The 17844-nt window shown below is 40.7% G+C and overlaps 1 protein-coding gene across 2 annotated transcripts; it reads right to left on the minus strand.

The window, feature by feature from the left end:
- Positions 1 to 424: 424 nt before the first annotated feature.
- Positions 425 to 16914, minus strand: tmcc1b (transmembrane and coiled-coil domain family 1b). Of its 2 annotated transcripts, none has more exons than XM_038696789.1 (8): positions 16821 to 16914; positions 13186 to 13358; positions 10610 to 10653; positions 9011 to 9794; positions 4292 to 4711; positions 2583 to 3067; positions 1896 to 2031; positions 425 to 1814 (listed from the first exon to the last, which is right to left on the minus strand). In XM_038696789.1, exons 4-8 carry the CDS (start codon positions 9611 to 9613, stop codon positions 1500 to 1502), a joined length of 1959 nt encoding a protein of 652 aa, XP_038552717.1. In that variant the 5' UTR covers positions 9614 to 9794; positions 10610 to 10653; positions 13186 to 13358; positions 16821 to 16914; the 3' UTR covers positions 425 to 1499. The 2 variants fall into 2 exon arrangements, with proteins under 2 accessions (XP_038552717.1, XP_038552718.1); XM_038696790.1 differs by lacking the exon at positions 16821 to 16914 and adding an exon at positions 15060 to 15243.
- Between the last annotated feature and the right edge of the window lie 930 nt (positions 16915 to 17844).

Raw genomic sequence — 17844 nt, forward strand, 5'->3', positions numbered from 1 at the left:
TAATTAAGGTCCCCTAACCAAAACACGCTTCCAGATGTTGGAGTCATAGGAGTATTAATATGTCATATTTTCGGTACATCATTTTTTCACCTTTGCAATAAATAAGACAGCAGAAAATAAATGGCTTATCTGAAGGATAATCTATTAACAACTATTGTCAGAAACTTTCACAATTTTAACAACTTTGTTACTCTCATGGCCTAGAAGCCCAAGTCAGTGCTTATGTCAATGCTTCCTCAATTTCTGGGGGGGATTACTGGTCTTACAACAAGCTGAGGCTTCACACTGGTGACAGTGTTCATAAAACATGGAAGAACACGATTACTACTCTCTTAAATACAGTATATTCCCCAACAAGAAGCTTTTTGTAATGTAATGTACAATTTAACGACTTAATCACATTGACGACAAACACAAGTTAGACTTCCACCTTTTAAAACAGCAAATTTATTTGTCTTTAAAAAATAAAAAATCAACTAAGAACTATTACTATTTCATTGTCACTAACAGAAACAGTACGGAAGCACTGAGTCTTTGAGCACTTTTCTCTGCTCTTCAAGTATGTTAATTCAGTTCATAGATTATTCTTCTGCAGTGGATAAGCCACCAGGGAAAGCAGGATCCAGTAGGCCCAGAGGGCAGGGTCGCAACTCCAGCTGACAGTTCTTGACAGTAAAGACCTGGTTGTGGCAGAACCAGTGTTATTGACTTCACACATCCAAAAGAAAAAAGTCCAGAACCCACTACTATTTGATCCAGTGACAAGTCTGATTCCAGAGCAATGCAGCTGATGTGCAAGCACCCCATTATCCATTTATTTAAGTGTAGTGAGCAGAAAGAGGAAGAGTTGGTCACACAAGCTGAGATTTTGAAAAGAGTGAGTAAAGGGGAAAGAACGAGCAGACTGCCAAGACCCGCAGAGAGATAACTTAGAAAAAGAGAGTGGACAACTTAAGCAGCAGAACGGTGTTGGCTCATTACAGTTAAAAGAAAATTTTTAAAAAGCCATCAATCAGATGTATTAAAAATATCAGTGACTTCAAAACAATACCACTTGAATCAGAAATAAAACTCTAATAAGACTTACAATTTCTTCTGTGGGAAAGTTTTCCACATGTAAACAAATTCACTCCGAAGAGAGAAATCAAGTGTGCAGTTCTCTCAGCCCATCCTTCAACTATGCCCCTTTCACCCTTTCTTACAGTGTGTGCTTGTGCCACAATTGCACCAAAGATAGCAAGTAAATACCAAACATCCGGCCTTTTCTCCACATTCTTCTCCTTTTTTTCTTCTCAAAACACATTTCAGAAAGTGATAAAGTGACAAAACATCTGATGCAATCCTCCTGAGTGTTTTGAGAGACTCCTGAAGAGGAAGAAAAGGAAGGACGATTGAGATTCAGCTCCCTGTATGCCCTGTATGCCCTGTACGTCCTCCCTCTACACGTCAGCCCCAAACCCTCTGTCCCTTAATCATTTAAATAAGCCTTTCCAAGCCGGTCATCTGGGGTGCAGAAGAAAGTGATGCAGATACTCTGAAATAGCATCCCAGTGCCTCCAGAGGAAGGCGAGGAGGATGAAGAGGAGCAGAGTAGTAAGCGTACGGCTGCGTGTTTTCATCATGGGGACAACACAGTTAGCCACCGTGGACACAAACACCAAAAGGACTGCCATTACAGCTAGCAGCACATTGATTAGTTTTCCGAGTAGAGTTCGTGCCGTGGCGTTCTCCAGACCCTCAAGTTGCACCACCTGCTGTTGCTGCTGCTGCAGCTCCATCTTAGAGATACGTGTCTGACAGGCCTCCAGCGCCTCCTACAGGTCAAAGGACAAAACTTTCAGGGAAAGGGCTCTGATGGCAAAGCAGAAACATTGTTTATTTTTGCTTAAGCTTACCTGAATGTCCCTCGCTCTTTCGTAAGATTGGTAAGCAATCTTCTCCTCCATACTGGCTAGTTCCTGTTTCAAGTTCAAAATTTCATTCTGGTGCAGTTCTGTCAAGTCATTGAGTTGTTCTTCTAAACGCTCACACCTGCAAAACAACAACAACAATAACGCATCACAAACAGGACATTTTTTTCTCTTTCACTTATACAGACCTACTATACACACTGTACAGCAGGGGTCGGCAAATAAAAATATTTTTTTTCCAAGTCATTTGATGGCGGGCTGGAACACAATTTATCATTTATAATCCATTATTTACTGTGTGCCTATTTAGCTCAGTCAGTAGTGCACAGGACTCCTGTTTGGAGGGTTGTGTTCAATCCCCACTTGCTGCTAGTATTATTTTTCTCCCTTTTCAACAAATTAATTATGAAGGGATCGTTTTACATGTTCTCAATTAACCATCTGCAGGATTGTGTGCCTCCCGGCGACTGGTCCACATCAATCTATGGACTCTTATTTTCATTTACCCAGTATCTCCAGGCAGAGGAAATTATGTGAGTAACTTTTGCTGACATGACAGATCTCTTTCAGCACCAGCCGTTATAATGGTTTTTTTTGTCATGGGCCAGATATTATTGCTGACAGGTAGGCCGCCTATTGCTGACTACTGCTGTACAAGATATGAGGTAATACCTGTATCGTTCCTCCTGCAGGGCCTCCATGATCATCGTGTAGTCACGCTGATAGTGGGCTTTCAAGTTTTCAAAGGACTCCTCCAGTCGACCTTGGTTTTCCCGGAGCTCTTGGATCTCATGGAGTATAGCATCAAAGCCTGAGGCCTGGGCATGGTCAAGGGTATTGCCCTTAGAGCTAGGAGGCCCTCCTGGGGCTCCAGTCGTGCTGTTGGCTCCCGCAGAGCCTGAAGTAGCGCTAGAACAGTCATCATCACTGCCATACTTTGGGCTGGACTGCAACTGTCCTGTCCCAAGGGTCCTCGTTCCCCCAGGACCAACACCTTCATCACCCTGGGTTTCATCCAAGGAGTCTTTAAGGGCTGCAATGTTATCAGCACTGCCAAACTTGTTGCGGATGAGAGAGGCAATTTCTCTTGGCTTAGACACGACTGCCCCAGCTGCAGAGTGAGTGGCCTGAGAGAAGCTGGAGAGACCACCTGTCACCTGTAATGAGAGAGTTGAGATAGTTTTCATAATGCAGTGGCAACTAAGGTAAAAAAAAAAAAATCACATTCCAGGAAAGATCCACCACTATATAAATGAACCTACAGTGGTAGCCATTTCTTATTTAAGTGTTAAATAATTGCATTTCTGCCTCTTAGCGCTTGGTGTGGTATGATCTGAGCACTAGGCCTCAAATGTGATTTGTGTTGAAAGTGCAGGATCTGTTGAGGTGCTGGGTGAACTAAAACTTGCTGATCTGAAATAGTGCTCTGTAAACCATAATTTCAACAGCTTAAATGGCTGCTATATGGAAAATTTACACAGCATTTGCCAACACCCACCCTAACTAAAGGCTAACAAAGGCTAGCTCAACTAACAAACAATCGAGGATGGGCACACAACAAGGGAGTAGAAAACTCAAAGCCATGATAGCTTATATATATTTACATTTTCAGAATTTAAAATTAAAGCAATTTTCTGGAAATTAAATAATTTTTCTGCATTTGTGTAGTTTAAGGAACAAAAATAAATCCACGTTGATCTTTTCATTAGTTCTTTAACCTGTCTATATGGCCATCCATGACTTCTGCCAGTTCCACTGTACAGTGGTGTTAACGCAGTACAACCAGGCTTTTGTCACCACCTCCACAACCTCTTTTTCCAGAATCAACATTACTCAATAGACGCAACGAACTACACTGTAATTTTGTAATGCTTTCATAATTCAATTGCAATTCAATTACTTGCATGGACATAACTATCTGCATGGCTACATACCATTACATGTAAGCGAAAACCTTCCTTTAATCTTGTTGAACTGACCCTTTATTAGAAGAAGTGAGAAACTACACTTCTACTTTTAAGTGCGACAGCCATCTAGCTAGACCTTTCTCACAGGAAACATTTCGGCTCTTTTTCTTACATGTGCAGGGTAAACCATGTGTCATACTGGAATGCAGCCATTATTTTTTCATTGGTTACACCTGTGTTTGGTCATAATTTCGGTCACATCAACAGTCTATTCTCTACTAAGTTGTCAGCTCTCTTAACCCTTTTACATTTTCTCAAACAAATTTAGATTAAATATTTTATCATTTATTGGCAAATAATGTAACATTTCATGTTTTTTTAATGAATAAAACCCTTTAAATAATGCTGAGAGAGTGGGTTTTGGCAAAAAACTAAAAATTAAAAAACTACTGAAGGCACCAGGAAAGCACACACCTTGGCTCCAACATCTTTCAGCCCCTGGTGCATGTCTCGGAAAACATCTTTAGGCTGTCGAGGGATGCCGTTGTGCTCCACCTCTCGGAGCTTCCGGTGGTAATGCTCCAGCTTCCTCTGCAGTTGCTGGATAGTCTGAGCTGACTTTTGGTTCTTCTTCTCAAACACCTGTTTGATACGTGCACTCTGCTGTTTGTCTGCATTATTAGCGAGTTTCAGGTATTCAGCCACATTGTCGTCACGTGCAGTTTGTTCAATTTTGATTTGTTCTGTGAGTTTGAGGATCTTCTGTTGTAGTTGGGCAATGGCCTGCTTAGTTCGCTGGGGATCTGGGGTACTGTCAACTACATCATATCCATCTGCACCGCAGGAGAGGGCATTGGGTGACACAGCAGGGCCCGAGCCATCATAACGATCCAGCTGTTCAAAAAAAAAAAGTGAACAGAAGAAAAGGGTAAAATAATGTGAAGAAATGCTTTTGATCATTTGAAGTTTATCAAGACAAAACATTAAAATCAGTGCTTGTCATGGTATAATCATGCATTATTGTGCAAGCACTGGGAGATGTAATACTAATACTTGTTTCTTTGTAGTGTACTTCCAGCATCTAACTAATAAAAATAATCTATTTAAAATACTGTGCTGTATTGGCTAGAAAATATTGTTTTTTTTTCTAGAAAGGAACATTTAAAAAACCTGCATTCATCTTTCCTTTTGACTGTAATGTCACAGATGCCTCAAGGAGTCATTGGTGGAAAGATACAGGGCTCCAACTAACGATTAATTTCCTCTTTGTTAATCTGTCAATCATTTTCACGATTAATGGATTAGTTGTTTGGTCCATAAACTGTCAGAAAATGGTGAAATATGTCCATCAGTGTCTCCCAGCCCAAAAAATGGTGTTGCTTAGTTCCTACACAGTGGGTGACGTTACTCATTTGTCTTGTTTTGTCCACAACCCAAATATATTTTGGGTATATGTTTACTCTCATAGAGGAGTAAAGAAACCAAACAATATTCACATTTGAGAAGCTGAAATCAGACAAGTTTTACTTCTTTTCTTAAAAAATTACTGAAAACAATTCTTGGATTATGTAAATAGTTGGTGATTAGTTTAATAGATGACAACTAATCGACTTATCGTTGGAGGTCTAGTGACTGTGACTGGGGAACAAAAGCTCAAAATACGGCCAAGTTTGCTGAGGATTGAGAAGGAGTTTAATGTTTTAGTTTAAAATAAACAAAACAAACAGACAATCCATGTTCCACATGGGATAAATCAAACTCAGCTGTGCACTGTTGATTACAAATGAAAAGGTCATAAGGTGTTATAAGATGAACAGAACAGGGGTAAGAAATGTTTCCAACTTGCTCATGACATCTGTTGATAAACTTAATTCCAGCTTCCACTGAGTTGCCAAAAGCTGCAGAAGAGTGTGGCATGGACCCTCGTTTTACGACATCTACCCTCTCCTGATTTGTCATTCCAGAGATTCTCCAGTCTTACGGCTGACATCTAGCCCCCTACTTTAAAGGCCCTACAGTGCATAAAGCAATATTATTGACTGCTCTAATGACCGTGTCAATGTTTTATAAACTCTTTTACTTTTTTAAAAATAAGTAACTGTGTAATAAAGCCCTGTTTCAAGTAAAAAAAAAATCCCTTTTTCCTTTTACTCCATTATGTTATAGGCATGGAAACCCCTTCCCCCTTTTCCAGTTCCACTAGTAATAAAACTGAAGATGTTGTTTATAACAATGTTTCAACATTTACTGTCAAAAAACCAACAATTATCCCAGAAGTTTGAGTTTGTTTAGCCCTGCAAGCCTTCTCTGATCTGAAGTACTCTCAGAGACAGCAAAGGCTAAATTTAGAAAGGCTTAAAGCACACAGTGACCAACCACTCAAAGACAATCTCTGACCTTCCACCACTGACAACTCATCTCCCCATTCACCGGTTCATCCAGGCACATCTAAACCATTAACAGCCTTTTAACACATTTCTACAGTCCTTAGTTTTCCCATTCCTGCACAGATATTAGTGCATAACTCAGTTTGGATCTTTTATTTTTACAGCCAGGTGGCAAACAACCACAATTTGCTTCCACGTGAGTGCACACTGTCCCTTTGTATTACTATTTGAAGTCAACTATTCTATGAATACAACATTTTAGGATTTAGTTCAGTAGATCCTAAAAATGCCATGTGTTGTTATGTGAATTGTACTACGCATGTGGTAGGACAGATTTTATGAGAAAAATATTTATTAAAAATGTCTAGAGGAGGTTGTCAGTGCTCCAGGGATATAAGAACGTTGTAGGACATTGTGAATAATTTATACAAATGTACTGAATGAAAAAATAATTTTCGTTTTTTGTCATTGCTCCCATTTTTCATTTTCTTACTTTCGTTTGGGACAAACAGGTTTTGAGTTTGGAACAACAGTTCCCAACTGCTGGCCACACCTGGATTGTTTACAGTTTACCAAATTTGCATCTTGGAAAGTGATACTGCATTATCCATTAGCAGTTCCTGAACACTAATTGCAGCTCTCTCCTGGTTCCAGTCATACCACCATCTACACATTCCCCCTCATGGTCAGATCATTCCACTAGGGCCTACTGTCTGGTGCTCACTAGAGGACTTTCAAATCTTAACCATTTTTTTTTAAACGTGGGATATCATAAACATAGGTGCGCATCAGGCTATGCCGTGTTTCCCCTTGGTCAGTACGGCATAGAGATTGGAACATAAATGGTGAAAATCAAAACTAGAACTTTTTCATCCTTGCATTGCATGACAGCGTATTGAACTACAGGTGTGCAATCCTAAGTATTAGAAAAAATGTCTCGGCAACATTCGGTTCATGTAAGTGGCAGCAATCTTTTTGAACATTTTCAATCTGCCTTTAGAGCCTGTCACTGGCCCAACAGCTTTTCATACCACTGGTCATGGTATCCTCCTATATAGTCTTGAAAACTCTTTGACATCTCTGGCCTAGCTCTCGCATTGTTAAAATCTTTCAGAAAAAACAGTGAACACAGTTTACTTCTCACCCGGACCAATTGACAGGACTGAGACAATCACCTTGTCATTAATTTCTGATATGATAAAAAATATGGAGTACCTCAGGGCTCTGTTCTTGGCCCCTGCTTTTGTCTTTATATATTATACCTCTTGGCCATTTATATTCAGTTTCCACTGCTACGCTGATGATACTCAGCTGTATGTGCCTGTAAAGGCAGATGGTGATGCTCAAATTAGAAATCTAGAAGCCTGTTGATCTGCTGTGAAATCCTGCTTTAACGTAATTTCCTGCTTCTAAATTTCAGTAAAACTGAGATGCTGGTCATTGGTCATTTGACAGCTAAGAATCTTGTGATATGCTTGATCCTATACCTTTTTTATGAGCATGTTGCACGGACGCAACATAGCTAAAATTAGGTCTCTTCTGTCCTTGGCTGACACAGAGATCATAATTCATGCCTTCGTTTCATCCAGATTGGATTACTGAAATGTTTTGTTGTCTGAACTACAAATGCTGCAGCTAGGACCTTAAATAAAACCACAAAATCTGACCATATTTCACCAATTTTGGCTTCACTTTGACTCCCTATCCATGTCAGAAGGAACTTTATGGTGCTTCTGATGACTTGAAAAACTGTAAATGGGCTCTACTATGTGTCCCCACTGTCTGACAGCTGGCTGCAGTGCCTTTTCCTATCCTCTGGAATAATCTTCCTGCTTAGATCAGACAGACTGACTCTGTCGAGGTCATTGAATCTAAGTTGAAAACTCACCTTTTTGCTTTTAATTTTTCAATTAGTACTTATTCCTTCATACTTCAGCCCTCATACCTGTTATCACTTTACTTCCAGTGGGTCAGTCTCAGTCTTAATTAATCTACTGACATTCGTACTTTTAGTCCATGCCCCTCCTGTCAGTGCCTCATCCAGTCATTGATCTGGATCTTCGTCCCCCAGGAAATTCAGCCTCTCACCTTCTCTCCTTCTGTGTGTTTGTTTCTCCTCTGTGTTTGTGCTCCAGGTCTCTATGGTGGAGACGAGGTGGTGTGGCTTAGATCCTACTCAGTGGGTGACACGTTAAGCTGTTCAATTATCCTCCTGAATCCATCCTCTTCACTAACTTTTTACAATCTACATTTTGTCATCATAACTGCATGATGTCATATATATAAAAAGATTTTATTCCCATTATCTGAATCGAGGGTCTAAGGACAGAGGGTGCTGTATGCTGTAGTGATTGTAAAGCACCTTGAGGAAAACTGTGATATGGGGTATAAATATATAAATAAAACTGACTTGACTTGAAGTTATATAAAAAGCTTATTTTTCCCTGTGATTTCTAAGCAAATCTATGGGCATTCATCTGTGACGGACACTGGTGATACTGCTCTCCCTGTAAAATCTAAGTCACATTGATTTCAGGAGTGTCTGTATCATGTCTGTGTGGTCAGATTTCACTGAGTTATGACTCTGCAAAGGACTGTGAAGGGAGAGCCAAGCCTCCTCTGTGCGCCCCCACACTCACACTCTAGGCGACTGCCTATGTAACCTATATCACAAACCTCCCAAATCTGCCAGTGCATCACTTGCATCAAGACTGGAATTTCATCGTACTCTGTAAAAAAAAATGAAGTGTTGCATGACCACAGTTTATTTCTCACCCGGACCAATTGACAGGACTGAGACAATCACCTTGTCAGGCTCCTCAGTTGAGTGGTAACCAGATGTCAGCAGCATATCAGCAAGGGCCGGGCTGGTGGGTGTATCTGTGGTCGAGGAGGAGCGTGGGCGTCCCGCCTGCAGCAGGGCTTCATGGGTGCTGCGCCGGTGAATCTGTGGGCTACCTTTCTGGGGAGGATCCCCAGTGCCCCCCACCTTGCTGCGGCGGCTCTGCAGGCTGGTGCCTCGCTTCATCATTGGTGGAGCACCTCGGATCTGCTGCAGTACACGGCTCAGAGCTGCGGGAGGGGCGGAAGCAGCAGGGTTGTCAGAATCCAAAGGGGGGGCCGAGGAGGCAGGAGTGTCCCCTACTTCTGACCCTACATCAGTGGGTTCGGAGGGAGGGGCGCCTGTGCAGGACGAGACGGAGTCATGTGGGGAAACGGAGGAGCGTCGGCGCTGTGGCTGGAAGAAGTGCTTCAGGCCATGGCCCAACGCTCCCATGTTCTCCAGGGCATTATGGGTGATTTTGGACAAGCCGTGCTCTGACTCCGATGCCCTCCTGCCGACCTCCGGCTCCACTCGACCTCCTGCATCCGGCTCCTCTGGACTCTGCTCACTACTACCCTGATCCATCAGAGACCTCCAGTTTCACAGTGAGGTTCTACTAGGGGGTGCAGGGGACTAGCTATGCCCCGTCGACACCCCCCTCCCCCCCCCGAGAGACTGGTTGAAAGCCGGGAAGCAGAGAGGATGGCGCTCAGTTGGGCCTTTTGAGTGCGCATGCATCTGTGGCTTGGCTCAATGTCATGCTTGTCTAACACAAAAGGAAAATAAAATTATGAAAGATTATGACATGCAGCAATGACTGATGAACATAATAAGCAGCAGCAAAATATAAAATACAAAGCAGCATAAACTGGGTTGACACATGACCACTTTTTTTTGCAGTAAGGTTTCTTGCTCATTTTGTCTAAAAATTCATGATTGAAAAAACCTTTATATTTTCTGTCTGCTGAATGAAAACAGTTGGTATTCATTTTAGTTAAACAGCATGTAGCATGTCAGACAGTGCCAACCCAGTAATACAAAAAACACAAAGTCTACAAAGTAAACAAGCTCTGAGAACAGTTTCTGAAATGTCAAGGTTTGTTATAATGCACATTTTGAAGGTCAGTGCATTTGGCTGTTTCTGAAATCACTTTCTATTGTTTATTTCCAGGCATTCAAGCCCAACTGTACAAAAGCCCTCACAATAGTTGAATAATTACATTTCAGAAAGTATTCATTATGGAAATTAATAATCAACTGACAACTGACAACAATTGAAAGTGCTTGGGTGATGCTAACAAAGAGACTACAATGTGTGAAAAGTGTAAATGAAATTCTAAATGGACAGTGATTGTGATCTAACTCTCAACTGATTACAGGGTTCAACAATCCACGGCGGCCTCCTCTTTGCATCTCATTTCATAAACATGACTAAATCCTGCAATTTAAAAGGACCATTCCCAGTCTTAAGCTCTCAGATAACAGCTTATATAAAAAACATTTTGGTTAACCAACATGTAATGACACAGTAGGAAAGAAAGCATGAGAGAGGGGTGAGATAGAGTGTGACAGAGAGCTTACCATCAGCCCAGCTTCTCCTCTACTGACTCACAACTCAGGACAGGCTAAATCAAGCAGAAATATAAACAAAAATAAAACCCATAAATAATGTGCTCCATTCAACAGAGAGATACAAAGATTAAAAAAATAATAGGCATACTGTAGCATCACACACAAATAAACAGACTTGAACACAAACATTCAACTCAGTAGTAATTGGTAATAATGGATATGTGAAGGAATGCTACATCAGATTAGAGACTAAAAAGTGTCTAATGTGCTGACAGTAACAAACTGTCAACAACCTAATGGACCTTTGTTTAAAATCTTAAGAGCCAGTAGTAAGTCAATGAGCCTTGTTATGTTATAATGGCAACTATTGTTCATTACGGCATACATTACGACATTAACATGACACTGACAGCAGTTGTACACGCCCTTAAGTAATAATACTAATTCTATACAGCATCAAAACATGGCATGAACACTGCTTAAAGGAGCTGTCACTGCACAATTCATCAGTAGCACGTACAAACGGGGGTAGGGGACTGAGAGAGAGATCCCTCCTGACTTTCTTTTCTACTCAGCCAACAAATGAACAAGCATAACCAGACGGACATCAGCTTTAAAATTATTTTTTACAGTGCCTTTACTTATTTGACACAACATTCCTAAATGGCAGGTTTAGCACTTTAAATTGTTCTGTGTTTGCATTTACAGATTTGGACCTTTGTTAAAGGACTGAATTTTTCTACAAAATTTAAACTGATGAAATTTATCACTTTATTCAAATGAATCCTTCATTTTTGGAAATGCAGTACTTACTACTCACTAAAGTGTTCTAGCATACCCATTTCTAGAAACAGACACAGCTAAACTGGTTCTGCTATGCCTCTGCATGTTTGAATCACATGGGATCAAAGCCAAAACTTGGTTGCAGTACTCATGAACACAGCGAATCAAATTAAAAGGTTTGATTTGTCAGCACAGCATTCGCTCTAAATAATCTATTCACATATTGTTAAATTAAACCTAAATCACTCCCATTTCTAATCATGAAAAACCAACATTTCTATGAACTTCTTCAGCACATATTCAGCTGTACAGCTATTGCACCAGAATACAATGGATTTCTCAATAGGAAGTTTCTAACGTGGCCTACTATATCCAAAGCCTCAAGCGATGGGTCTGACGATGTCACACATGGATTATTTTGCAGACCAACAGAAAAATGACTCCGCCAGTCAGCAGAGCTACAAAATATCACTTAACAACCCAGCAGCACAATCTAGCATCAAAAACCCTATGAAATGCTCCATTAGTGATACACTGTGACTCACTGCTGCTGGTCCTGCTGTTACATCTGCAGTGTTGGATAAGAAAGCACTCTATTAAAGGGTAGGTGGTAGTGAGTAGTACAATAATGAAAAGAGTATCCTTAACAATTCTCTCTCATCAACATGCTTGAACAAAGGCGGTTTCATGTTTAAATTGTATTAGTGTTCAATTACTGTGGTCGATCATTCGACTCATTACTTAAAACAAATGAAAACGTCAATAGATTATTCGCATGAAGCATCCCTCTCACTGTGAGGAAAATACTTTAAGTATAAAACAAACTACTGCTGACTCTTAACTGTATTGTCTCAAACAGAAGTTAATTTGTTGAGATCGCAGCAAACCATAATGAAGTTATGTTACTGTGTGAACCCAGTGTTAAACCAGTGTTCGCATTATGCAGGATTTCATGGCTGCTGCTTTGAAACTCACATGTGCCAGGTATAGGTGCACATCTTACTGGCTCTTTGATATATTTGTGATCATTTTAAGGCCATCAATTACCATATAGGGTCTATATAATTATGTAGCCATGTGATTTGACACTAAGCTCCATGTAAGGACATCTGTGGTCTTCAACCACATGTCCTCATCCAGTGAACAGTGATACAGCCAATCTGTGATTCAGTGCAACATATTGCTTTGTAAGCTCGCAATTCAAGGCAAGACATACAAACAAAACTTCCACACAAGCATGGAACTATATCCTTCATCTACAATGAAAATACAATGACGTCCAACTCCTCTAGTCTTAGGGCAAAGAGTTCTCTTTGAACTGGGTCAGCCAACATTCGCCTATCACTCTCTGTACATGCAGTGCTCCAAGGTCACACCATCTACAGAGTGTTGTGCATGTCTAGCAGCATTTAAGCTTTTACTTGCATTACACGAAACAAAACGGCAGAAGGTCCGCTCTTGATCTGGAAGCAATGTGTCTTCCTGGGTCTTGCTAGCATTGGCCTACATGCATTATTCCAGTATTCATGCATCTGCACATATCACTTCAGATTAGCACTTAGATTCATATTGTGTTTACCAAAAAAGGAATTTATTATTGTTTATTGTTTTGAATAATAAAAATGCTATAATCAGCAGCTCCTACACTACTTTTATTGCATAAAGATGCAGGTTTTTGTTTATTCCTCATAAAATACATAGTATTAGCGATAATATTACTGTTCAACGAATATCTATAAATTACAATTATTACAATTCAGGGACAGACAACCCTGCAAGAGTCCAAGTGCAGATAAACACACCTTCAGATGTGGTCATCAGCAAATGATTTGTGATCTGTTGACACAGGAAAAGGCTTGATCCAAGTAAATTTCCTGCAGCGCTTCCTCTGGTTAATTGGTGGAAATGGAAATCTGGTGGGATAGCTGTCAAACCTTAGTCAGCTGTTTCCATGGACGTTTAGAAAAATCACATGCTGAAAGAAAAACAGAAAACAAAGCAAGACAGCATAAGAGGTGCTGGTTATGACTTTTACCTGACATCTTCAGACACACAGGTGACACCTTTCTCACAAACGTTTGCAAAGCAGAACATTTTCCTTAACGGTTTTAAGGAAAACGTTCTGTACGTATGTACTGCACCAACACAGTCTGTGTTAGCTCTACCAATACAAAAGGTACCTTGTGGAGGTTTTGACCGCTATTGGTGATGTAGAACTATGTTAGTGTACCAGGCTGATTAGCTGTTGCTCTCATGACAGATAATAAAAAATCTTTTAAAAAGGTGCAAAGACATGTTTTGATGAGTGAGACATAAGGCTTGTTCAAGATGAGCAGTTAGATCTGATCCGGATATAATAAAATGTTATCAAACTATTCTATTCAGCTTGTTCTCAGTATCTAGTAATTGCTGTTTTAATAATTATCTTATGTATAACATGGCAGACATTTGAAATGCTATATAGGCTATCTCTGATCATTATGACAGTGTCATGGTTTAAAGCTAGTATTATACAATTATTTTAAATGAATATTTAGATGGGCTAGTATATAAATCAGCTTCCCAGACTTGGGTCTACCGTCTTCAACATGAATTCAAAAACATGAATCAGTAATCAAAGTACATAGGGAGAGGAAAGCAAAAAAACAGGAACTTAGTTTGAATGGGAATGTTGAATCTACATTGATCAAACAGATGTGTGATTAATAAACAACTGTTCACTAACATGTTAACCATAACAACTTTATAAAGCAATAACACATTAGAGAGTGTTTTCCCACGTAGTTGTGGAGTGAAAACCCCACAGGGTATATTTAATGTCGGATCAGTTTAAGAACCAAATTAATTTCCCAGTCCGGGGTGGGTTTGGTCACAACTTCAGACTGAGTATGTTTATATAAAGTAACTGACATTTAAGTCCAAAGACATTTGCAGCGTTTATTCCACCCCCCAAAAACATCACAATCACGTTGCCAATTATGTGGCTTCATAATCAGAATTTGAATGGCAGCATGAAAACACGTGTTTGAATTTCGTACAGCGCCGGCCTCCAAGGCCTTTTAGCTTAATTAATCGTGTAATGTTAATTAATAGTACCGAACAACCCGTTGGGAGTATGGAGGACATGGACCATTTGCCTGAGCCACAACTAAGATAAAATAATTCAGCGTGACAACAACAAATGGAAACCACAAAGATGTGCAAGATGTATTTACACAAACATGGCTCTCTGCGTGAAGTAGCGGTTGCGGTCATCCGTGCATTCCGATGAGATCATCACCTCCCCTTCATTAATAACGTCTACTGGCTAACAATAAAGTTTCCTTTTTATTTCACTATTACACAAAACAAAAACTTGATCAAAACACACTGAAGGTAGAGCTTACTATCAGCATTCAGCTGAATATGTTGACGTTAAATTGCTCAGTGGGTTACAGGTGCACTCGGTGTCATTACATGTTGGGTAACAGTTAACGTTAATAGTAACGCGTTTGCTTAAACATGTAAGAAGCAGGTGTGTGGCAAAGTAAATCAGGTAGACAGATACCGGGGCTGTATTTATGAGTGACGTTAATAAGTTACCGCAAATAGTCTGAGCCCAAAGGTTTAACGTTAGCTGGAGATAAAAAAAGAGGATGAAATTAGCAGCTCGCTAGCCATCGTTGCTAGGCCTTACCTTTAAAAACACTGGGCTGTAGGACAAACTAGCTGAAAACATCAATGTAGTTTATCGTTTTATTCTGCCGTGGTGCTAACCGCTGTGGTAGATAAAGTCAGAATACATCGGTGCCCCCGTTTTGATGACTTGCCTGCTCCTCTTGTAGCTAGCACTACAAGCTAACGTGGTGCACCGGGCGGCGTTCATTTTGCTTTACAGCGCACACCGGAGACGCTGCGCGGGGCGAGGTCATAGTGTGGTGTTACGTTACGTTTTCACACATTAGGTATATTGAATATTAACAGCTTACAGAGGTTCGCGTGTCGAACAGCTACCTTTACCACCCCAGACTCAAACCTAATGTGTGCAGTTTGGTTACCCGCCCTCCGGGTTACTTGAGCTCACCTGCAGACCTGAAAATGTCAAGCTGGTCAGACACAATTTCCACAGAAGCACGCGCTCCCGTGTGTAGTGTCCATGGCCCCGTGGCTTTCTGGGGCTATACAACCACATCATTTAGCCTTTTAAAATTTTAATATGCAGTGTTTTCGCGGCTCAGATCACATTTAGTCAACTATCTGGAAAACAATTTTCCATAGATGGACAGGGCATGTGTTAGAAATTGCTGCTAGGCTCGGGAACAGAGGGCCGACCTGCACCTTACCAAAACAAATCACCTCTCATCACTGCTGGTGAACAGACTGTGTGTGTTTACTGGCCAACCACCAACATCACTGAGATTTGAATGCATAAATCAGAAGGTGACCACCGTGTAATGTGATACACGAGCGTCCCGGAACAGTCCAGTAGTTTGAACAGGAGTCTCCTCTTCACCCGTTTCCTACATCAGAATCATAATATCTGAGATTCTGGATGTTGTACAATCACAGTCGTACATGTCATTACAGGTTATTGAACATTGAATCCCTCTGTTTGACCGTCAAGCTCACTTATCTAATTTAATAGAGTAACAAAGTACACACTGCCACACCCAATTTGTCCTCATTGATAAAGACAGTCATAAATATTCTGGCATATTCTGTGTGTCATTATCAGCGTTGCTCCAAATATGACTCTGAAAACATTAAAAAATGACCAGACCTGCAGAAGAATCCTGTTCAACTGACACCGCCACCATAAAACGGCTCCCACAGGTGTTAACTGAAGGTATTGGGTAGCCATCTGTCACATACTCCCAACAAGGCTGTCTTAATCACACCTAGGGAGTCTCGTATTTCATGGTGGCGTATTATGTCCTACAGTTCTTCTTACAGTAAAGGTTTGCATTAGGTTAAGAGCCCCCTCTTTGCATAACATCCAGAAAGTCTAAATTGTTCAAGTCCAATTCATTTAGCATTTAAATCCTGGTCTAGCCGGTGTGTAATCATCGTAGTATAGGGGTAGTAAAGTTAAACCTTTACTAATTTCGTCTCTACAGCGGCAGGATTAATTCGCTTTCCGTAATCACTCGCATGCAAACACACCTAACATCGCCCACCCAGGCTACCCTGGGTGTCAAAACCGGCGCTCACTCGCCGCCTGGCCACTCGCAGCCTGTCAGTTTAGCAGGCTGGCGACTCTGTAGCAGAAAAACATCGCTTCAGCTTCAGCCACGGTTAGCTCCAGGCAGGCAGGGCACCTCGCCAGGCGGCAGCGGCAATAGGATGAACTACGTTAATCAACCCCAACCCTCGTGCACAGTCGATAACAGCGCATGGAAACACATTTAATTCATACAGCGGTCCGCAAAAAATGTGTGTTTTGCGGGCTTCAACTTACATGGGCGCTGAGAGGATTGTGTTGATGACCATTCATTTCTCCCGATGGTGGGACACTCCCACGGTGACGTCAAATAGCGTGCTCGACGTCAGAACAGCTGAGTACCAGACAGCTCCCCGTCCCATGCGGGTGATCCAGTTAAACAGGTGCAGGTCCATTTCACACAGTTATGACTGTAGATGTGTTGTAGCTACTCCTATATATATATATATTCAAGTAGTAGGCTAACTATTTATAGAGTCAATATTTTAAACATTTTGTCCAACAAAATCGGCAACCATTTTGATGTTAAATTAATCATTAAAATAAAGTAAAGTAATTTTGTTACTGCTCCCAGCCTCGCGTGAGTGAATGTGAGTATTTGCTGGTTTTCTTAGCCTTGCATGAGTGGAAAGCTGACATCATTAGGTTTTGGACTGTAAGTTATACAATAGCAATTTGAAGATGTTGGATCTTCAAATTGCAATCTCTGGGAAACCATTAATCAAGAAGATAATGAGTAACATTAATCGATAATGAAAATAAGTGTTAGTTGCAGCCCTAGAAACAGTCTTCATCCTGCGATATAATATGTAGGAGATAATATATAATTAATTTACTTTACCATAATATATTACCAATGAAAATAAGTCTCAGTGTTTTTACATTTCGAGCTACTGCCCTGAATGTATTTATCCGTTATCCTTCAAACATCAAGAAAACAAATTCAGACTGTAACTATTTAGCTAACCTTGTCCTTTATTTTTCTTGAGAAAAATAAACATTTTGAATCTCTCTTGCTATATGCAAGAACCTGGCTCTGTGGCATTTTAGTTACTTTCTATTCAGTAGGAGAAAATCCTTGCAGAGTTTGATACAGCTTTCTGGCCAAATCTGTCAGGTTAAATAAAAATGCATGAGGCAGAGTCTGATGATCCTGGGGACTGTCAGCAGAACTTTCCTGAAGCCGATTTTTAGCCTCTGATGAAAAGGGAAAGGATAGAATGGATACACAGCACAGCACATAGGCTGACCTTCATGCTGA

This window comes from Micropterus salmoides, unplaced genomic scaffold (genome assembly GCF_014851395.1).
Source record: "Micropterus salmoides isolate LMB-PRFRI ecotype aquatic unplaced genomic scaffold, ASM1485139v1 Ms_hic_scaffold_4, whole genome shotgun sequence".
Lineage (NCBI taxonomy): Eukaryota > Metazoa > Chordata > Actinopteri > Centrarchiformes > Centrarchidae > Micropterus > Micropterus salmoides.

What these genes read in the sequence shown, in the direction of transcription:
- tmcc1b (XM_038696789.1), bottom strand. Translation starts at nt 9,613, where the DNA reads ATGGATCAGGGTAGTAGTGAGCAGAGTCCAGAGGAGCCGGATGCAGGA. An exon ending in CAACTGAGGAGCCTGACAAG is followed by an intron (nt 4,712 to 9,010) that starts GTGATTGTCTCA and finishes TTTTTTGAACAG; the next exon opens with CTGGATCGTTATGATGGCTC. An exon ending in AAAGAGCGAGGGACATTCAG is followed by an intron (nt 1,815 to 1,895) that starts GTAAGCTTAAGC and finishes TTTGACCTGTAG; the next exon opens with GAGGCGCTGGAGGCCTGTCA.